The sequence below is a fragment of the Leucoraja erinacea genome, chromosome 22 (genome assembly GCF_028641065.1).
Source record: "Leucoraja erinacea ecotype New England chromosome 22, Leri_hhj_1, whole genome shotgun sequence".
Lineage (NCBI taxonomy): Eukaryota > Metazoa > Chordata > Chondrichthyes > Rajiformes > Rajidae > Leucoraja > Leucoraja erinaceus.
Window position 1 is genome coordinate 1153260 of NC_073398.1, and position 18505 is coordinate 1171764.

An 18505-nucleotide genomic window follows, 5' to 3' on the forward strand; every position below is an offset into this window, starting at 1 on the left:
CAGGAATCAGTCTGGTGAACCTTCTCTGCACTCCGTCTATGGCAATAATGTCCTTCCTCAGATTTGGAGACCAAAACTGTATGTAATACTCCAGGTGTGGTCTCACCAAGACCCTGTACAACTGCAGTATAACCTCTCTGCTATACTCAAATCCCTTTGCTATGAAAGCCAACATACCATTCGCTTTCTTCACTGCCTGCTGCACCAGCATGCCTACTTTCAATGACTGGTGTACCATGACACCCAGGTCTCGCTGCATCTCCCCTTTTCCTAATCGGCCACCATTTAGATAATAGTCTGCTTTCCTGTTTTTGCCACCAAAATGGATAACCTCACATTATTACGATTGGACAACATGGTTGTAACACCAGACCATGTCTCATTTACAATCCAGGGGCTGGTCAAACAGAGCAGGCCAGGAACATCAAACCCAATCATGGAATTCCGGGCTTACCCACCTGAACCACGGTTATGTGTCATGACCCACTTATTGAACTATATTGACACAACAAGAATTCCCCGAGGGAGAGAAAAAGCCTTATGGGTCAGCCACAAGAAACCTCATGGTCGGGTGACTAGCCAAACTATTTCAAGATGGCTCAAGCAGGTGCTGAAAGCCGCTGGTGTAAATACTAACGTGTATAAATCTCACTCCACCAGGGCAGCATCCACGTCGGCGGCTAAGAGAATGGACGTACCTATGGACCACATCCTGGCTACAGCGGGGTGGTCTGGGGAAAATACGTTTCAAACTTTTTATAATAAGCCGTTGGCAGAACCTGCATCATTTGGAGAAAAAAATATTTGAATCTGCAAATATATAATTTAAGCCCGGGGGAGCAATTTTGTTTTTTGTTATTGTTTAATAAACACCATTATTGTTTTACAAACAGATTCAGGGTTGATTACGATAACATACTTCCTCCCTCGAATGGCTTCGGCAGTGAGTGAAGTATGAACTGTTACACGGTTTGAAATCACAGAGCTTTAAAATCTTCACGTAGTCACTCACGTGACTCTGAAGTAAAATAGTAAGATTAAATGAGAACTTACCAGTTCGAAGTTTGATCTGTATTTTATGAGGAGTTACGATGAGGGATTACGTGCTCTCCGCTCCCACCCTCAATTATAGAGATCAACTGGTAATTAAGTTCTCCTTTTCTTTACTATGTTTATTTAAATTATTGTGTCTTTCTGTGATTCCACACCGCTGCTTTGAAGTATGTCGCGCATGCGTGCTGGACGGGTTCTTCACGTAATCCCTCATCGTAACTCCCCATAAAATACAGATCAAACTTCAAACTGGTAAGTTCTTGTTTAATCTTACTATTTAAGGACATACGGTCATGAGGAATAGGAGCAGAATTAGGCCATTCGGTCCATCGTCTACTCTGCCATTCAATCATGGCGGATCTATCTCTACCTCCTAATCCCATCCTCCTGCCTTCTCCCCATAACCTCTGACCTGTACTTTTTGGATAGAGACAAGAAGGAATTTATTTAATCAGAGGTTGGTGAATCTGTGGAATTTATTGGCACAGAAGGCTGTGGAGGCCATATCAGTGGATATTAATAAGGCAGAGATAGATATATTCTTGATTAGTACGTGTCAGGCAGGAGAATGGATTGAGAGGGAAGGATAGATCAGCCATGATTGAATGGTGGAGTTGACTTGATGGGCCGAATGGCTTCATTCTGCTCTGAAAACCTATCAACTTATGGTTGTTGCAAGATCTCACCACAGAAGCTGACACAATGACCCTTTACCCACCACTCAGGAAGCTGTTGAAGCAGATCGAAGATCAGATTCTGGAGGTGCTGTCCATGTCGCAGGGGAACATTCTAGAAGAAGAACGGGGGATAGAGGTGCTCTCCTCCAGCAAGCTGCTGTCCCAGGAGATCCTGGAGAAGCACGAAATCACCATGAGGACAGAGAAGCAGATCGATGAGACCCGAGATGGCTACCGACCTGTGAGTGGCCCGCTCAATGTGAACATCAATGCACAGTTCTCCTGTTGCAGCTTGTTCACTGAACCATGCTGGAATAATTGGTGTAACGTCAGCCGGTGACTGGATACAAGATAGATACAAGATACAAGATACATTTAATTGTCATTTGGACCCCTTGAGGTCCAAACGAAATGCCGTTTCTACAGCCATACATTACAAACACATAGACCCAAGACACAACATAATTTACATAAACGTCCATCACATCGCTGTGATGGAAGGCCTAATAACTTATCTCTCCACTGCACTCTCCCCCCCCCCGATGTCAGAGTCAAAGTCAAAGCCCCCGGCTGGCGATGGCGATTGTCCCGCGGCCATTAAAGCCACGCCGGGTGGTGCGAGGTCGCACACCGGGTCTTGCTGTTAGAGCCCCCGGCGTGCGCTCGCAGAGTCCCGCAGCCATTCCAAGCCGCTGGATGCTGTACGTGCAGATAAATGCACCTGTTGTTTTGTGTGACATGTCCATCCAAGACCGCAAGAATTTGCAGAGACTATGGATGCATCACACAAACCAACCTCCCTTCCACTGACCCCATGCCCAGGTACGTCACGCTGCCTCGGCAAGGCCAACCGCATAATCAAGGACGAATCGCTCACCGGCCACTCCCTCTTCTCCCCTCTCCCATCGGGCAAAAAGTACAGAAGTGTGAAAACGCACACCTCCAGATTCAGGGACAGTTTCTTCCCAGCTGTTATCAGGCAACTGAATCATCCTACCACAACCGGAGATCAGTGCTGAACTACTATCTACCTCATTGGTGATCCTCCGACTATCTTTGATAGGACTTTAGTGGCTTTACCTTGCATAGAACGTTATTCTCCTATCATGTATCTATACACTGTGAGCGGCTCGATTGTAATCAAGTATTGTCTTTCCGCTGACTGGTTAGCACGCAACTAAAGCTTTTCCCTGTACCTCAGTACACGTGAACAGAAAGTGAAAATGATGTTTCAGAATAACTATTGCAAAACAACTTTACACTAACACTATCCTACACACTCAGCGGGTCAGACAGCATCTCTGGAGAGACAGAATAGGTGACTCACCTGTCCCGCTAAGTTATTCCAGCATTTTGTGTCTACTTTTACTTTCCCACGGAAACAGGCCCTTCGGCCCACCAAGTTCGCACTGACCAGCGATCCCTGTACTCTAATACGATCCTACACACACTAGCAACAATTTACAATCTTTACAGAATCCAATTAAAAACGTTTCGCCGAACACCTCAGCTTGGTCCGCAATAACCAAGCTGACCTCCCGGTGGCTCAGCACTTCAACTCCCCCTCCCATTCCATATCCGACCTCTCTGTCCTGGGTCTCCTCCATGGCCAGAGCGAGCAACACCGGAAATTGGAGGAACAGCACCTCATATTCCGCTTGGGGAGTCTGCATCCTGGGGGCATGAACATTGAATTCTCCCAATTTTGTTAGCCCTTGCTGTCTCCTCCCCTTCCTATCTCTCCCTCAGCCCTCGTCCTCCTTCCCCTTTTTTCTTCCTTTCTTCCCCCCCCCCCTCCCCCCCCCCCCCCCCCCCCCCCCACCTGTAAGGCAGCAACTCTACCGCTGCGCCACCGTGCTGCCATTTGATCAGGCAATATGTCCAATTCTACTCATCAATATGTTAAATTCCACCTATCAACCACAGCCCCTCAATTCCATCCCCACCTACAAGATCCCTGTGTATTGGATGCTGGGATCGTGAGCAAGACAGAAGCAGCTGGTCAGGCAACATCAATGAGGGAAGTGAGTGAAGAGGCAATGTATTGTGTCGGCCCCTTCCTCTGTCCTCCTCTGATCCACAACAACTCAATTACCCAATGCTCACCTTCAGCCCAGTCACCCCAACGTCCTGGATCATAACCCCTACAACTGCCCACCATGGCGGCACAATGGGGAGAACCAGTGCCTCGCTGTGCCAGAGACCAGGGTTCCACCCTCCCCTCGGGTGCTGTCTGTGTAGACACATCACTCATTAGTTTATTGTCACGTGTAGTGAGGTACAGCGATGAGCTTTTCTTGTGTGCTGAGCAGCCAGAGAAAACAAAAGGCAAGATTACACGGTGGCACAGCGGTAGAGTTGCTGCCTTACAGCGGCACAGACCCAGGTTCCATCCTGACTACGGGTGCTGTCAGAACGGAGTTTGTACGTTCTCCCCGTGACCATATGGCCATTTGGACCATGTTCTCCGGGTGCTCCGGTTTCCTCCCACACTCCAAAGACGTGCAGGTTTGTAGGTTGATTGGCTTGGTATAAATGTACATTGTAGTGTGTGTAGGATGGTGCTAGTGTGCGGGGATCGCTGGTCGGTGTGGACTCAGTGGGCCGAAGGGCCTGTTTCCGCGCTGTATCTCTAAACTAAACTAAACTAAGGCATGATAAAGGGAATAACATGAATAATATTTAGTGCAAGATAAAGCCACTAAAGTTCGATATAAGAGTCTGAGGGTCTCCAATGAGGTGGATAGTAGGTCAGGACTGCTCAGGACATTCTTCCTATTTTTTATTTAGAGATACAGTGCGGAAACCCAAAGCTTCAGTCCACCAAATGCGCGCCGACCTGTGATCCCCGCACACTTACACTATCCTACACATACTAGGGACAAATTACAATTATACCAAGCCAATTACCATACAAAATTCTTTGGCGTGTGGGAGGAAACCGCAGCACCCGTAAAAAACCCATGCAGGTCACAGGGAGAACGGACAAACTCCAGACAGACAGGGCCTGTAGTTAGGATGGAACCCGGGTCTCTGGCGCTGTGAGGCAGCAACTCTACCGCTGTGTCACTGTGCCGCCCCTGTGGGTTTCCTCGGGGTCTCTTGAGTCCCCCCACATCCTCAGCACATGTGAGCTGGTGGGTTGGCTGACTGCTCCACAATGCCCCTGCTGTGTGGGGAGTGGGAGGATGTTGCGGGAGGTCATGGGATCCCATAGATGGGGCGTTGGTGAGTCGGTGACCTCCACTAACCTGCACCTTCTAACACTCCACAGGTGGCTGAACATTCCAGCGTCCTCTTCTTTGTCATTTCCAACCTGGCCTACATCGACCCCATGTACCAGTATTCACTCACATGGTTCCTCAACCACTACATCAACTCCATTGACAAAAGCACTCCTTCCAGACAGCTGCAGGACAGGATAAATAACCTCAACGCACACTTCACCTACAGGTACTTACTGACATACTGTGTGTGTGTGTGTGTATGTGAATGCCCCACTGTGTATAAATACCCCACTGTGTATGTGAATACCCCACTGTGTGTATGTGAATACCCCACTGTGTGTGTGTGAATACCCCACTGTGTATAAATACCCGACAGTGTATGTGAATACCCCACTGTGTGTATAAATATCCCACTGTGTGTGTGTGAATACCCCACTGTGTGTGTAAATACCCCACTGTGTGTATAAATATCCCACTGTGTGTGTGTGAATACCCCACTGTGTGTGTAAATACCCCACTGTGTGTATAAATATCCCACTGTGTGTGTGTGAATACCCCACTGTGTGTGTGAATACCCCACTGTGTGTATAAATACCCCACTGTGTGTGTAAATACCCCACTGTGTGTGTGAATACCCCACTGTGTGTGTATAAATACCCCACTGTGTGTGTGTGAATACCCCACTGTGTGTGAATACAGTGTGGGTGGCACGGTGGCGCAGCGGTAGAGTTGCTGCCTTATAGTGCCAGAGACCCGGGTTCGATCCTGACTACGGGTGCTGTCTGTACGGAGTTTCTACCTTCTCCCCGTGGCCTGCGTGGGTTTTCTCCAGGTGCTCCGGTTTCCTACCACACCTAAGAGACATACAGGTTTGTAGGTTAATTGGCTTTGGTAAAATTGTAAATTGTCCTTGGTGTGTGTAGAATAGTGTTGGCGGGCTGGGATCACTGGTCGGTGTGGACTCAGTGGGCCGAAGGGCCTGTTTCGCATTGTATCTGTAAACTAAACTAAAGGTTTCAGTAGACACAAAATGCTGGAGTAACTCAGCGGGCTAGGAACTGTAGTATCCCCGGAGAGAAGGAATGGTGACGTCAGGTCAAGACTCTTCTTCAGACTGACAGACCTTAGTCTGAAGAAGGGTCTTGACACAAAATGTCACCCACTCCTTCGCTCCAGAGTTCCTGCAGCATTTTGTGTCTATCTTTGGTGTGAACCAGCATCTGCCGTTCCTTCCAACACATAAAGGTAAACGTATCTTCAGTTCAACTCCCCCGTGGGTGAGTGGGACTACGCACTGTCCACGGGCACCCTGGGGGATTTCCGGGACACTGCTGGATGTGGAACGGACCCTTGACAAGGATTGTATTATAGTTGTATAATAGTACATTTAGCTATAAGTATATAAGAATAGTATAGAATAATACTTGTTTAGATACTTGAGTGATTTGATATTATGTTGGTGGATTTTGTTGGGTATTGTTTTCTGTTGTATATATTATTGCAATAATTGATTCCATTTACTGTATTTCTGTTTATAAAAGAATATATGTAAAAACTAAGACAAGTAAGAGATGTTGTGTGTTGTTGCGGCAGCATCTACCAGAACGTGTGCCGGTCGCTGTTTGAACGGGACAAGATGCTTTTTTCCTTCCTGCTGTGCGTGGGGATCCAGAGGAGCCGCAACCTGATCAATGAGGATGAGTGGCGCTTCCTACTGACCGGTGGTGTGGCCTTGGACATCCCCTTTGTCAACCCAGCCCCGACTTGGGTGAAGGACAAGTCCTGGGCTGAAATAGTCCGCCTCGCCACGCTCCCTGCCTTCTCTGACCTCAACAACCACTTCAGCTCAAAGGTGAGGGTGCAGGCAACACAGCACAGTTGGCAGGGAGGTGGGGAGGAGAACTTGGGTCTCCCTCTCCCAGACACTCAAAAAACCCGAAACGTCACCCATCCCTTCTCTCCAGAGATGCTGCCTGTCCCGCTGAGTTACTCCAGCACTTTGTGTCTATCTTTGGAGATGGGGAGGAATGACTACTAGAATCTGATGAACCACGAACTCAGCGGAGATGCGGTACAGGCAATAGGTGTAGACCTTATTACGGCACGGTGGCGCAGAGTTCGAGTTGCTGTCTCACAGCGCCAGAGACCTGGATTCCATCATGGCTACATGTGCTGTCTGTACGGAGTTTGTACGTTCTCCCTGTGATCTGCGTGGGTTTTCTCCGAGATCTTCGGTTTCCTCCCACATTCCAAAGACACACAGGTTTGGACTCTGGCTGCAGTCCCTGAGGGAGTTTAGTTTAGAGATACAGCGCGGAAACAGGCCCTTACCTCACCGAGTCCACGCTGACCAGCGATCTCCGCACACTATCCTACACACACCAGGGACAATTTACAATTTTACCAAAGCCAATTAACTTTCAAACATGTACGTCTTTGGAGTGTGGGAGGAAACCGGAGATCCCAGAGAAAACCCAGGCAGGTCACGGGAAAAACGTACAAACTCTGTACAGACGTAGTCAGGATGGAACCCGGGTGTCTAACGCTCTAAGGCAGCAACTCTACCGCTGTGCCACCAACTGTTGGAGGCAGAAACTGTCACAATGCAGAATAGGTGTGTGGGTGAAGCCTTGAATCATCCAGGCACAGGCAGACAAAGTGATGGTGACTGGCGTTGGTGTAGATAGCTACATGAGGGGCAGTGTGATGGGCCAAAGGGCCTGTTTCTGTGCTACATCCTCAATCACAACATTATTCCCATTATCGTGTGTCTGTACACTGTGGACGGCTCAATTGTAATCATGCATTGTCTTTCCACTGGCTGGATAGCACGCAACTAAATCTTTTCACTGTACCTCGGTACACGTGACAATAAACTCAATTAAACTACTGGTAATAACATAAATGGTTTCTCAGCACTTACCCACCACCATGAGATGTGTGTTTGTGTGTGTGTGTGTGTGTGTGTGTGTGTGTGAGCGTACAGCGATGTGTTCACCAGCTTACTCGCACCCAGCTCACACTCACCCAGCTCACACTCAGCCAGCTCACACACAGCCAGCTCACACTCACCCAGCTCACACTCAGTGGTGTTCAAGAAGGAACTGCAGATGCTGGAAGATCAAAGGTACACAAAATTGCTGGAGAAACTCAGCGGGTGCAGCAGCATCTATGGAGCGAAGAAAATAGGCGACGTTTCGGCCCGAAACCCTTCTTCGCTCCATAGATGCTGCTGCACCCACTGAGTTTCTCCAGCAATTTTGTGTGCCTTCACATTCAGTGGTGTTCCATTATCCACCCTGTACACAAGCAGTGCTGGTGAAGAGCATCCTCCCATGGAGTCACAGAGTGATACAATGTGGAAACAGGCCCTTGTTACCCACACCCACCTACATGGCCCGTCTACACTAGTCCCACCCGCCTGCATTTGGCCCATATCCTTCTAAACCTTTCATTGACACTATATTGTCACATGTACCTAGGTAAAGTGAAAAGCTTTGTTTTGTGTACAACCCAGTAAAACCATACAGCAGACCTCACCTGGGCAGTGTCGCCATGTTACTGCCGATGACAAAGTTACAACAGTTCATTCAACAGTCCTATCTACCGCCCGCTGCTGCACATGGCAGCCCCTCACGTCCCGCTGGGACCCACCGTTCTTGGCAGCCCCCCCACCAGGACCCCTCTCCATTCTCAGTGACCCTTGCCTCTCTCTGTCAGCCCTCCTCTCTCACCAACAGCCCCACCCAACCCTCTCCCTCTCAGCGGTTGCGCACGGGTCCCTCCTCGCTCGGCCCGGGTGAATGAGCTGGGCCTACCAGAGGGCTTGGCCTCTCTCCGGGATCACTCTCGGCCGCGCTGCCCACTGGGACCCTGTCCGTGCACCTGTCCAAATGTCTTTTAAACATTGTGATCGTACCTGCCTCAGCTACCGCTTCTGACAGCTCGTTCAGGCAGACGTTAAGCTCACTGGTCTATAGTTCCCAGGCTTTTCCTTGTGACCCTTCTCAGAAAGAGGCACGACTTTTGCCATTCTCTAGTCTTCCGTCACCTCTCCCGTGTCTAATGACGATGTATGTATCCCAGCCAACGCTCCCACAATTTCCTCCCTAGCTTCCCACAGTGTCCTCAGATATATCTGATCTGGCTTAGGAGATTGATCCACCTGCATGCACTCTGGGATGTTCACCACCTCCTCGACTATAACACTGACTGTCCTCATGACACCTCCAGTCTCAAGTTGCCCAGTCTTCATATCTTTCTCCACAGTAAACACACAGGTGAAATACTCATTCAGGACCTTGTCCGTCTACTGTAGCTGCACACTGAGATGGCCACTAAGGGACTCTATTGTCTCTCGTCACCCTCTTTCTCTTAATGTGCTTTTAAAATCATCCAGAGTTGTCCCTTTCCCCCCACAGATGCTGCCTGATGTGCTGGTTATCACCAGTGGGCCCTGCTTGTCCATTTATTAAAGACAAAGTGCTGGAGTAACTCAGTGGGACAGGCAGCATCTATGGAGAGAAGGAAAAAGTGACGTGTCGGGTCGAGACCCTTCCTCAGACTGAGAGTCAGGGGAAAGAGAATCGAGAGGTATAGATGGTGATGGAGAGGGTTATCGAATAAATGAATGGAAGATATGCAAACAAGTAACGATGATAAAGTAAACAGGCCATTGCTGGCTGTGTGCTGGGTGAAAATGAGTTACAGACAATGAAACTCACCAGGGCAGTGAAACTAGCACAATAGTACAATGACCAGGGTGGGGGAGGGGCAGAGAGAGAGTGGATGTAAGGGTTACTTGAAGTTAAAGAAATCAATATCCATATCGCTGGGGTGACAGCTGTCCAAGCGAAATATGAGTTGCTGTTCCTCCAATTTGCGGTGGGCCACACTCTGACAGTGGAGGAGGCCCAGGACAGAGAGGTCAGTGTGGGAATGGGAGGGGAGTTAAAGAGTTTGGCAACCGGAAGATCACGTAGGCCAAGGCAGACTGAGCGAATGTGTTCAGTGAAACGATCGCCCAGCCTGCGCTTGGTCTCGCCAATGTATAAGAGTCCACATCTTGAATAACGGGCACATTAGATGATGTTGGAGGAGGGGCAAGTGAATCCCTGCCTCACCTGAAATTTGCTAACTAGCTCACAGATGGTATGCTAACAGCTCTCTGTTTGATGTGTTTAGCTTTCTGAATGGAAGAAGATATACGATTCCTCCCAGCCTGAGAAAATGTGTTTGCCTGATCCCTGGGACAAAGCTCTGAACCAGTTCCAAGCCTTGCTTGTGCTGCGATGTGTCAGGCCCGACAAGGTTTGTGGCAGCTATGTGTAAACCCGGCATCACATCACTACCTTCTGGTCAACCAACACCTCCCTTCCCCGTTCCACTCTTGTTTCTGCTTTGTCTCACCAATTCAGGAGTGAAGCAAACATTCAGGAGTATGTGCTGTAGCAACATTTAGTTTAGTTTAGTTTAGTTTAGAGATACAGTGCACAAACTGGCCCTTCGGCCCACAAGTCTGCGCTGACAAAGAAGGAAATAGCAGGACAGACAAATGAGAGTCAGTAGATGTTGTTTACTTAGATTTTCATAAAGCCTTTGATAAGGTGCCACGCGTGAGGCTGCTTAGGAAGATGAGAGCCCACGGTATCAAAGGGCAGATACTAGCATGGATAGCAGGTTGGCTGGATGGCAGAAGACAAAGTGTGGCAATAAAGGGGGCTTTCTCTGGTTGGCTGCCAGTGACTAGTGGAGTTCTGCAGGGCTCGGTGCTGGGGCCGCTACACTTCACATTATATATTAATGATTTGGATGAGGGGATTGAAGTGCTTTGGGGCAAATTTGTGGATGATACAAAAACAGGTGGAAGGGCAGATAGTGCAGAGAAAGCAGGGACTCTGCAGAAGGACTTGGACAGGTTGGGAGAGCGGGCAGACAAGTGGCAGATGGAATATAGTGCAGCAAAGTGTGGAGTCATGCATTTTGGTCGTAGGAAAAAAAGGCTAGGCTTTTCTAAATGGGGTGAGAATCCAGAAATCGGGGCTGTCAACAAAAACTGGGATGTAATGCTGAGGCTCTATAAGGCGCTGGTGAGGCCCCAGTTGGAATGTTGTGAGCAATTTTGGGCACCATACCTAAGGAAGTGCTGCCTTTGTAGAGGGTCCAGAGGAGGTTAACAAGAATGATCCCAGGAATTAGTAGGTTAACCTGTGACGAGCGTTTGTCTGCACTGGGCCTGTACTGGCTGGAGAGTAGAAGAATGAGAATTGAGAATTGAAACATACAGAATAGTGAAAGGTCTTGGATAGCGTGGATGTGGAGAGGATGTTTCCACAAGTTGGAGACTCTTGGACAATAGGTCATAGCCTCAGAATAAAATGACGTTCTTTTAGGAAGGAGATGAGGAGAACATTCTTTAGTCAGAGGGTGGTTAATCTGTGGAATTCTTTGCCACAGAAGGCTGCAGAAGGCAAGTCAGTAGATATTTTTATAGCAGAGATGGATAGATTCTTGATTAGTATTAGTAGACTTGATGGGCCGAAGGGCTTAATTCTATTCCAATCACTTGACCTTATGACCAGCGATCCGCATGCACTAGCATTATGGGGCAATTTACAGAAGCCAATTAACCTACAAGCCTTAAGTTCATAATAAGAGCAAAATTAGGCAATTCAGCTCATTAAGTCTATTCCACCATTTCCCTCCCAACCCCATTCTCCTGCCTTCTCCCCATGACTCCTGACAACAATACTAATCAATAATGTATCTATCTCCACCTTAAAAATACCCATTGACGATCTCTACAGCCTTCTATGGCAATAAATTCCACAGATTCACCACCCTCTGCCCAAAGAAATTCCTACTCATCTTGTTCCTAAAGTAGCATCCTTTCATTCTGAGGCTGTGACCTCTGGACCTAGACTCTCTCACTAGTGGAAACATCCTCGTCACATCCACTCTATCCAGGCCATTCACCACTCAGTAAGTTTCAATGAGGTCCCCCCTCATCCTTCGAAACTCCAGCGAATACAGGCCCAATGCCATCAAACGCACATCATACGTTAACATAATCATTCCTGGGACCATTCTCGTAAACCCAAACCTGCACGAGTGTGGGAGGATACGGAGCACCCGGGGAAACCCAGGCAGGTAACGGGGAGAAGGTACAAACTCTGTACAGACAGCACCTGTAGTCAGGATGGAACCCAGGTCTCTGGTGGCGTGAGGCAGCAACTCTACCGCTGCATCACCATGCCACACACTGCTGCATTTGTCCCCACACTACACACTGACACCAGTGCAGCTCAGGAAGGCCTGGTCCACTTAGACCCACCCACCTCAGCAGCTGATGAACACTGAATGCATTCCTCACTGACACACCTTGACCTCTGCCATCCATGCATTGTCAATATACCATTGGTCCAGCGGGCAGCTAACCTCTGACCTGGCTGAAGCGGACCCCGACTGATTCTCCCCGTTGGGGCGGCATGGTGGTAACGTGGCTTTGGGTTAAATGTAAATTGTCCCCAGTGTGTGTAGGATAGTGTTAGTGTGTGTGGACCCAGTGGGCAGAATGGCCTATTTCCGTGCTGCATCTTTAAACTAAACTAAGCATGTGCCTCAGGGAAGAGCTGGAAACTTTGCTGATGAGATAGAAATGTCCCCCCCCCCCCCCCCCCCCTCATACGTGGAGGTGTGTACCGTATGTGGCTATGTACTGTATGTAGGGTTCATACTGTACATGGTGTGTGCTGCATGGGGCATGTACCATACCCAGCATGTATATTATATGTAGGGCATGGACCGTACACTGCATCTGTGCTGCAAGCAGTGTGTACTGTACATGGGGCGAGTGCCATGTGTGGGATGTAGTCTCCCTTCCCCCACCGTGACCTCTGCCCTTCCCCCACCATGACCTCTGCCCTTCCCCCACCGTGACCTCTGCCCTTCCCCCACCATGACCTCTGCCCTTCCCCCATCATGACCTCTGCCCTTCCCCCACCGTGACCTCTGCCCTTCCCCCACCGTGACCTCTGCCCTTCCCCCACCGTAACCTCTGCCCTTCCCAACCGTGACCTCTGCACTCCCCCCAACCGTGACCTCTGCCCTTGACCCCCCACCGTAACCTCTGCACTTCCCCCACCGTGACCTCTGCACTTCCCCCACCGTAACCTCTGCCCTTCCCCAACCGTGACCTCTGCCCTTCCCCCACCGTAACCTCTGCCCTTCCCCCAATCACTGACCTCTGCCCTTCCCCCAATCACTGACCTCTGCCCTTCCCTCACCGTAACCTCTGCCCTTCCCCAATCACTGACCTCTGCTCTTCCCCCACCGTGACCTCTGCCCTTCCCCAATCACTGACCTCTGCTCTTCCCCCACCGTGACCTTGCTCATTTTCCCCAATCACTGACCTCTGCCCTTCCCTCACCGTAACCTCTGCCCTTCCCCAATCACTGACCTCTGCCCTTCCCCCACCGTGACCTCTGCCCTTCCCCAATCACTGACCTCTGCCCTTCCCCCACTGACCTCTGCCCTTCCCCCACTGTGACCTCTGCCCTTCCCCCATTGTGACCTCTGCCCTTGCTCCAGGTGATCCCAGGCATCCAGCAGTTCATAGCTGAGAAGATGGGGGCTGAGTACATTGAGCCGCCAACCTTTGACCTTCAGCACAGTTATCGGGGTTCCAGCCACGCCACCCCACTCATCTTCGTCCTGTCTGCCGGGGCCGACCCCATGACCCTGCTGGTGAAGTTCGCCGAGGAGCAAGGTAGGGCTGTTGATAGGGCATTGCCCAAACCTCCTCCCTCCCTGCCCATCGCTGCAGTGGATGGGCATGTGAATCAGTCACCCCGCTCAGTGTACAGAGCAGGAAGGCACAGCATTTCTTTTGGAGATACAGTGTGGGAACAGGCCCCCTTCAGCCCACCATGTTCGCACCGACCAGCGATCCCTGCACACTAACACTATCCCACACACTAGTTGACAATTTACATTTATACCAAGCCTATCAACCTACAAGCTGTACGCCTTTGGAGTGTGGGAGGAAATCGGAGCACCCGGAGAAAACCCACGTGGTCACGGGGAGAACGTGCAAACTCCATACAGACAGCACCCGTAGTCAGGATCAAACACGGGTCTCTGGCGCTGTAAGGCAGCAACTACTGCTGCGCCACCGTGCCACAATCAGTGGCCCAGGAATCTGGTTTGTGAAATTATTGCATTATGAAATTTGTATACACAAGGAACTGCAGATGCTGGAATCTTGAAAAAAACACAAAGTGCGGGAGGAACTCAATGGGGTCAGGCATCATCCGTGGAGAAAGTGTCTGAAGGAGGGTCTCAGCGTGAAACATCACCTGTCTATTTCCTCCCCAGATGCTGCCAGAGCCGCTGTAGAGGTTCTGCAAGCACGTTGTGTTTTGCTGATGAAATCTGTTCTGATTCAAAATTTTTATATAACACATCATATCACGTATCAGAAATATCACACATTTGAGAGAGATGATGTCCAGAAATCTGCCAAGGCAGTTTATGCCAAAGATCCTATAGCAAGCACTCCTGCTAAATGCAATGGGCTGACGTGTAGTACGCAACAGAGCGGAACGTGGGCTTTTTTTTCATCCATTTCAGTAACCCGACCCGACCCCCGACCCGACCCGACCCGACCCGACCCGATCCGCAGTGTAATTAACGTTGCGGAGGAACAGTTTGTGTTAATACATTATAATTCTGAAAATGAGGAGAAGATTTTTACCAAATAACTTTTATTTTAACGAGGATGTTTCCGTAACCAGCTTCCGTCTCCGCACTAGTATCCTATGGGATCTTTGGTGCGGAAACGGAAGCCGCTTACGGAAATGGGGCCGAAAATTACCCATGAATCTGCCCATTACGCACTATGTCTTTTTCATCGAGTGATCTATCTTGCTTATAACCATATAACAATTACAGCACGGAAACAGGCCATCTCAGCCCTACAAGTCCGTGCCGAACAACTTTTTTCCCTTAGTCCCACCTGCCTGCACTCATACCATAACCCTCCATTCCCTTCTCATCCATATGCCTATCCAATTTATTTTTAAATGATACCAACGAACCTGCCTCCACCACTTCCACTGGAAGCTCATTCCACACCGCTACCACTCTCTGAGTAAAGAAGTTCCTCCTCATGTTACCCCTAAACTTCTGTCCCTTAATTCTGAAGTCATGTCCTCTTGTTTGAATCTTCCTCCTGGGACGACAGATGGCGCAATGTTCGGCTGGCGACCGGAAGGTAGCCGGTTCGAATCCCGCTTGGAGTGCATACTGTCATTGTGTCCTTGGGGCAAGACACTTCACCCACCTTTGCCTGTGTGTAAATGTAATGTAATTATGTGAAGCACTTTGGGGTCAATGCAAGTTGACTAAAAATGTGCTATATAAATAAGATTATTATTATTATTATTATTATTCCCTATTCTCAAAGGGAAAAGCTTGTCCACATCAACTCTGCTTGCTATAGGATCTTTGGTTTATGCGAACATTGTCACTGCAATAGTCAATGGTTGACTGTGTTTAATTGTCACGTGAAAAGGCATAGTGAAATTCTGTTTGAGCAAACAGTTCAGTGAAGCATTGCCATATCCAAGCACAATCCCCAACTAGCAAAGTATACCAAAAACCCCCAACTGATCACGCATGCAAGAGGCCCCATGTTTTGGCACCATTTTCCAAGTCCAGGCGGTGCTGTAGGTCTAATGAGCAGTGCCTGATCCAAGCGAGCCCCATGCTGCTCCAGGCATCAGCTTCCTTGTACGTCTGGATCGACCAGTGAACCCTCGCCTGTCCACTCTGTTCCCCGGGGGGTGGCAACCTCCCCCAACCGAGCTCGAGGGCACAGTAGGCCAGACCCCGGTTACCTCTCCTCTCCCACCGGCGTTTACCCATGCATGGCATGATCTCCATGTGTAACGTGTAAAACAAAGTTTTACAAGTAGCTATTTACTTATAAATACTTGCAGGTTTGCAAGAAGATTATGAGGATGTTGCCAGGACACGAGGGTCTTAGCTATAAGGAGAGGTTGAGTAGGATGGAACTCAGGAGGATGAGGGGTGATCTTATAGAGGTGTACAAAATCACTAGAGGAATAGATCGGGTAGACGGACAGTCTCTTGCCCAGAGCAGGTGAATCAAGGACCAGAGGACATAGGTTTAAGATGAAGGGGAAAAGATTTAATAGGAATCTGAGGTGTAACTTTTTAACAACGTGTGTAACAAAGGAACGAGCTGCCAGAGGAGATAGTTGAGGCAGGGACTATCCAAACGTTTAAGAAACAGTTAGACAGGTACATGGATAGGACAGGTTTGGAGGGATATGGACCAAACACAGGCAGGTGGGACTGGTGTAGATGGGACATGTAGGCCAGTGTGGACAAGTTGAGCCAAAGGGCCTGTTTCCACACTGTATCATTCTATGACTCTAAGACTCTGAGTATTGGCAGGGGTTTGTCTGGTTTTGGACAAGGAGATGTAAATGGTTGCAATATATGGAGAAATGAGTTAATTGTAAAATACCACCATGGGCCATGATTAAGCTTGTTCCCTACCCTGTTCTAGGGATGGGGGGACTGAACCTCCAGACAATCTCCCTCGGCCAAGGACAAGGACCCATCGCTGGGAAAATGATTGAAAAGGTAGGATTGTGTGCTTTGTAGAACCATTGACCAGAGGACACAGGTTTAAGGTGAAGGGGAAAAGATTTAATAGGAACCTGAGGGGTAACTTTTTCACACAGAGGGTGGTGAGTGTATGGAACAAGCTGCCAAAGGAGGTAGTTGAGGCAGGGATTGTCGCAATGTTTAAGAAACATTTAGACAGGTACATGGATAGGACAGGATTGGACGGATATGGACCAAACACGGGCAAGTGGGACTAGTGCAGCTGGGACATGTCACCCAGTGTGGGCAAATTGGGCCGAAGGGCCTGTTTCTACTCTGTATCACCCTATGACTCTTAAGAGCTGCCCATTTAATTTCCTGCTCTTTTTTTCCGAGAGAACAGAATGGAACAGATATTCAGGGATGCTGGTGTAGGAGGGGTCCGTTCAAGAGTCTGATAACAGTGGGTGGAATACCCGAGTGTGAGCCCGGAGCTGGGAGCAAGACGGACGGGAACGCTGGAACGGGGGGGAAGCAAGGATTGAGGTGCCAGGGTCCAGGAGTGATTGGGTAGAGGTCAAGGGGGCTGGAGCTGGGGGCACAGGAGTGAGGGTCCAGGGGGCAGGAGGTGGGAGGAAGAACAATAGAAAATAGGAGCAGGAGTAGGCCATTCGGCCCTTCGAGCCAGCACCTTCATTCAATATGATCATGGCTGATCATATATATATTCAATGGTATATGGAAACACTGATCTGTTCTGTATCTATTTATGCCTACTATATTCTGTTGTACTGAAACAAAGCAAGAATTTCATTGTCCTATCTGGGACACATGACAATAAACTCTCTTGAATCTTGAAATCACTACCCCGTTCCTGCGTACTCCCGATATACCTTGATTCCGTTAGCCCTAAGAGCTAAACATAACCATATAACAACAATATAACAATTACAGCACGGAAACAGGCCATCTCGGTCATACAAGTCCGTGCCGAACAATTATTTTCCCTTAGTCCCACCTGCCTGCACTCATACCATAACCCTCCATTCCCTTCTCATCCATATGCCTATCCAATTTATTTTTAAATGATACCAACGAACCTGCCTCCACCACTTCCACTGGAAGCTCATTCCACACGCTACCACTCTCTGAGTAAAGATGTTCCCCCTCATGTTACCCCTAAACTTCTGTCCCTTAATTCTGAAGTCATGTACTCTTGTTTGAATCTTCCCTATTCTCAAAGGGAAAAGCTTGTCCACATCAACTCTGTCTATCCCTCTCATTATTTTAAAGACCTCTATCAAGTCCCCCCTTAACCTTCTGAGCTCCAGAGATTAAAGACCTAACTTATTCAACCTTTCTCTGTAACTTAGTTGTTGAAGCCCAGGCAACATTCTAGTAAATCTCCTCTGTACTCTCTCTATTTTCTTGACATCCTTCCTATAATTGGGCGACCAAAATTGTACACCATACTCCAGATTTGGTCTCACCAATGCCTTGTACAATTTTAACATTACATCCCAGCTTCTATACTCAATGCTCTGATTTATAAAGGCTTGCATACCAAAAGCTTTCTTTACCACCCTATCTATATGAGATTCCACCTTCAAGGAACTATGCACGGTTCTTCCCAGATCCCTCTGTTCAACTGTATTCTTCAATTCCCTACCATTTACCATGTACGTCCTATTTCGATTTGTCCTGCCAAGGTGTAGCATCTCACATTTATCAGCATTAAACTTCATCTGCCATCTTTCAGCCCATTCTTCCAAATGGCCTAAATCACTCTGTAGACTTAGGAAATCCTCTTCATTATCCACAACACCCCCTATCTTGGTATAATCTGCATACTTACTAATCCAATTTACCACACCTTCATCCAGATCATTGATGTACATGATAAACAACAAA

General features: G+C 48.6%; 1 protein-coding gene across 1 annotated transcript in view; it reads left to right on the plus strand.

The window, feature by feature from the left end:
- The window catches only part of LOC129708029 (dynein axonemal heavy chain 3-like), a 426708-nt gene that overhangs the window by 354013 nt on the left and 54190 nt on the right, over positions 1–18505 (plus strand). Inside the window, exons 70-71 of the mRNA XM_055653570.1 lie at positions 13547–13724; positions 16554–16630. Of these exons, the coding sequence (XP_055509545.1) occupies positions 13547–13724; positions 16554–16630 (255 nt within the window). The remainder of the gene's footprint in view (positions 1–13546; positions 13725–16553; positions 16631–18505) is intronic.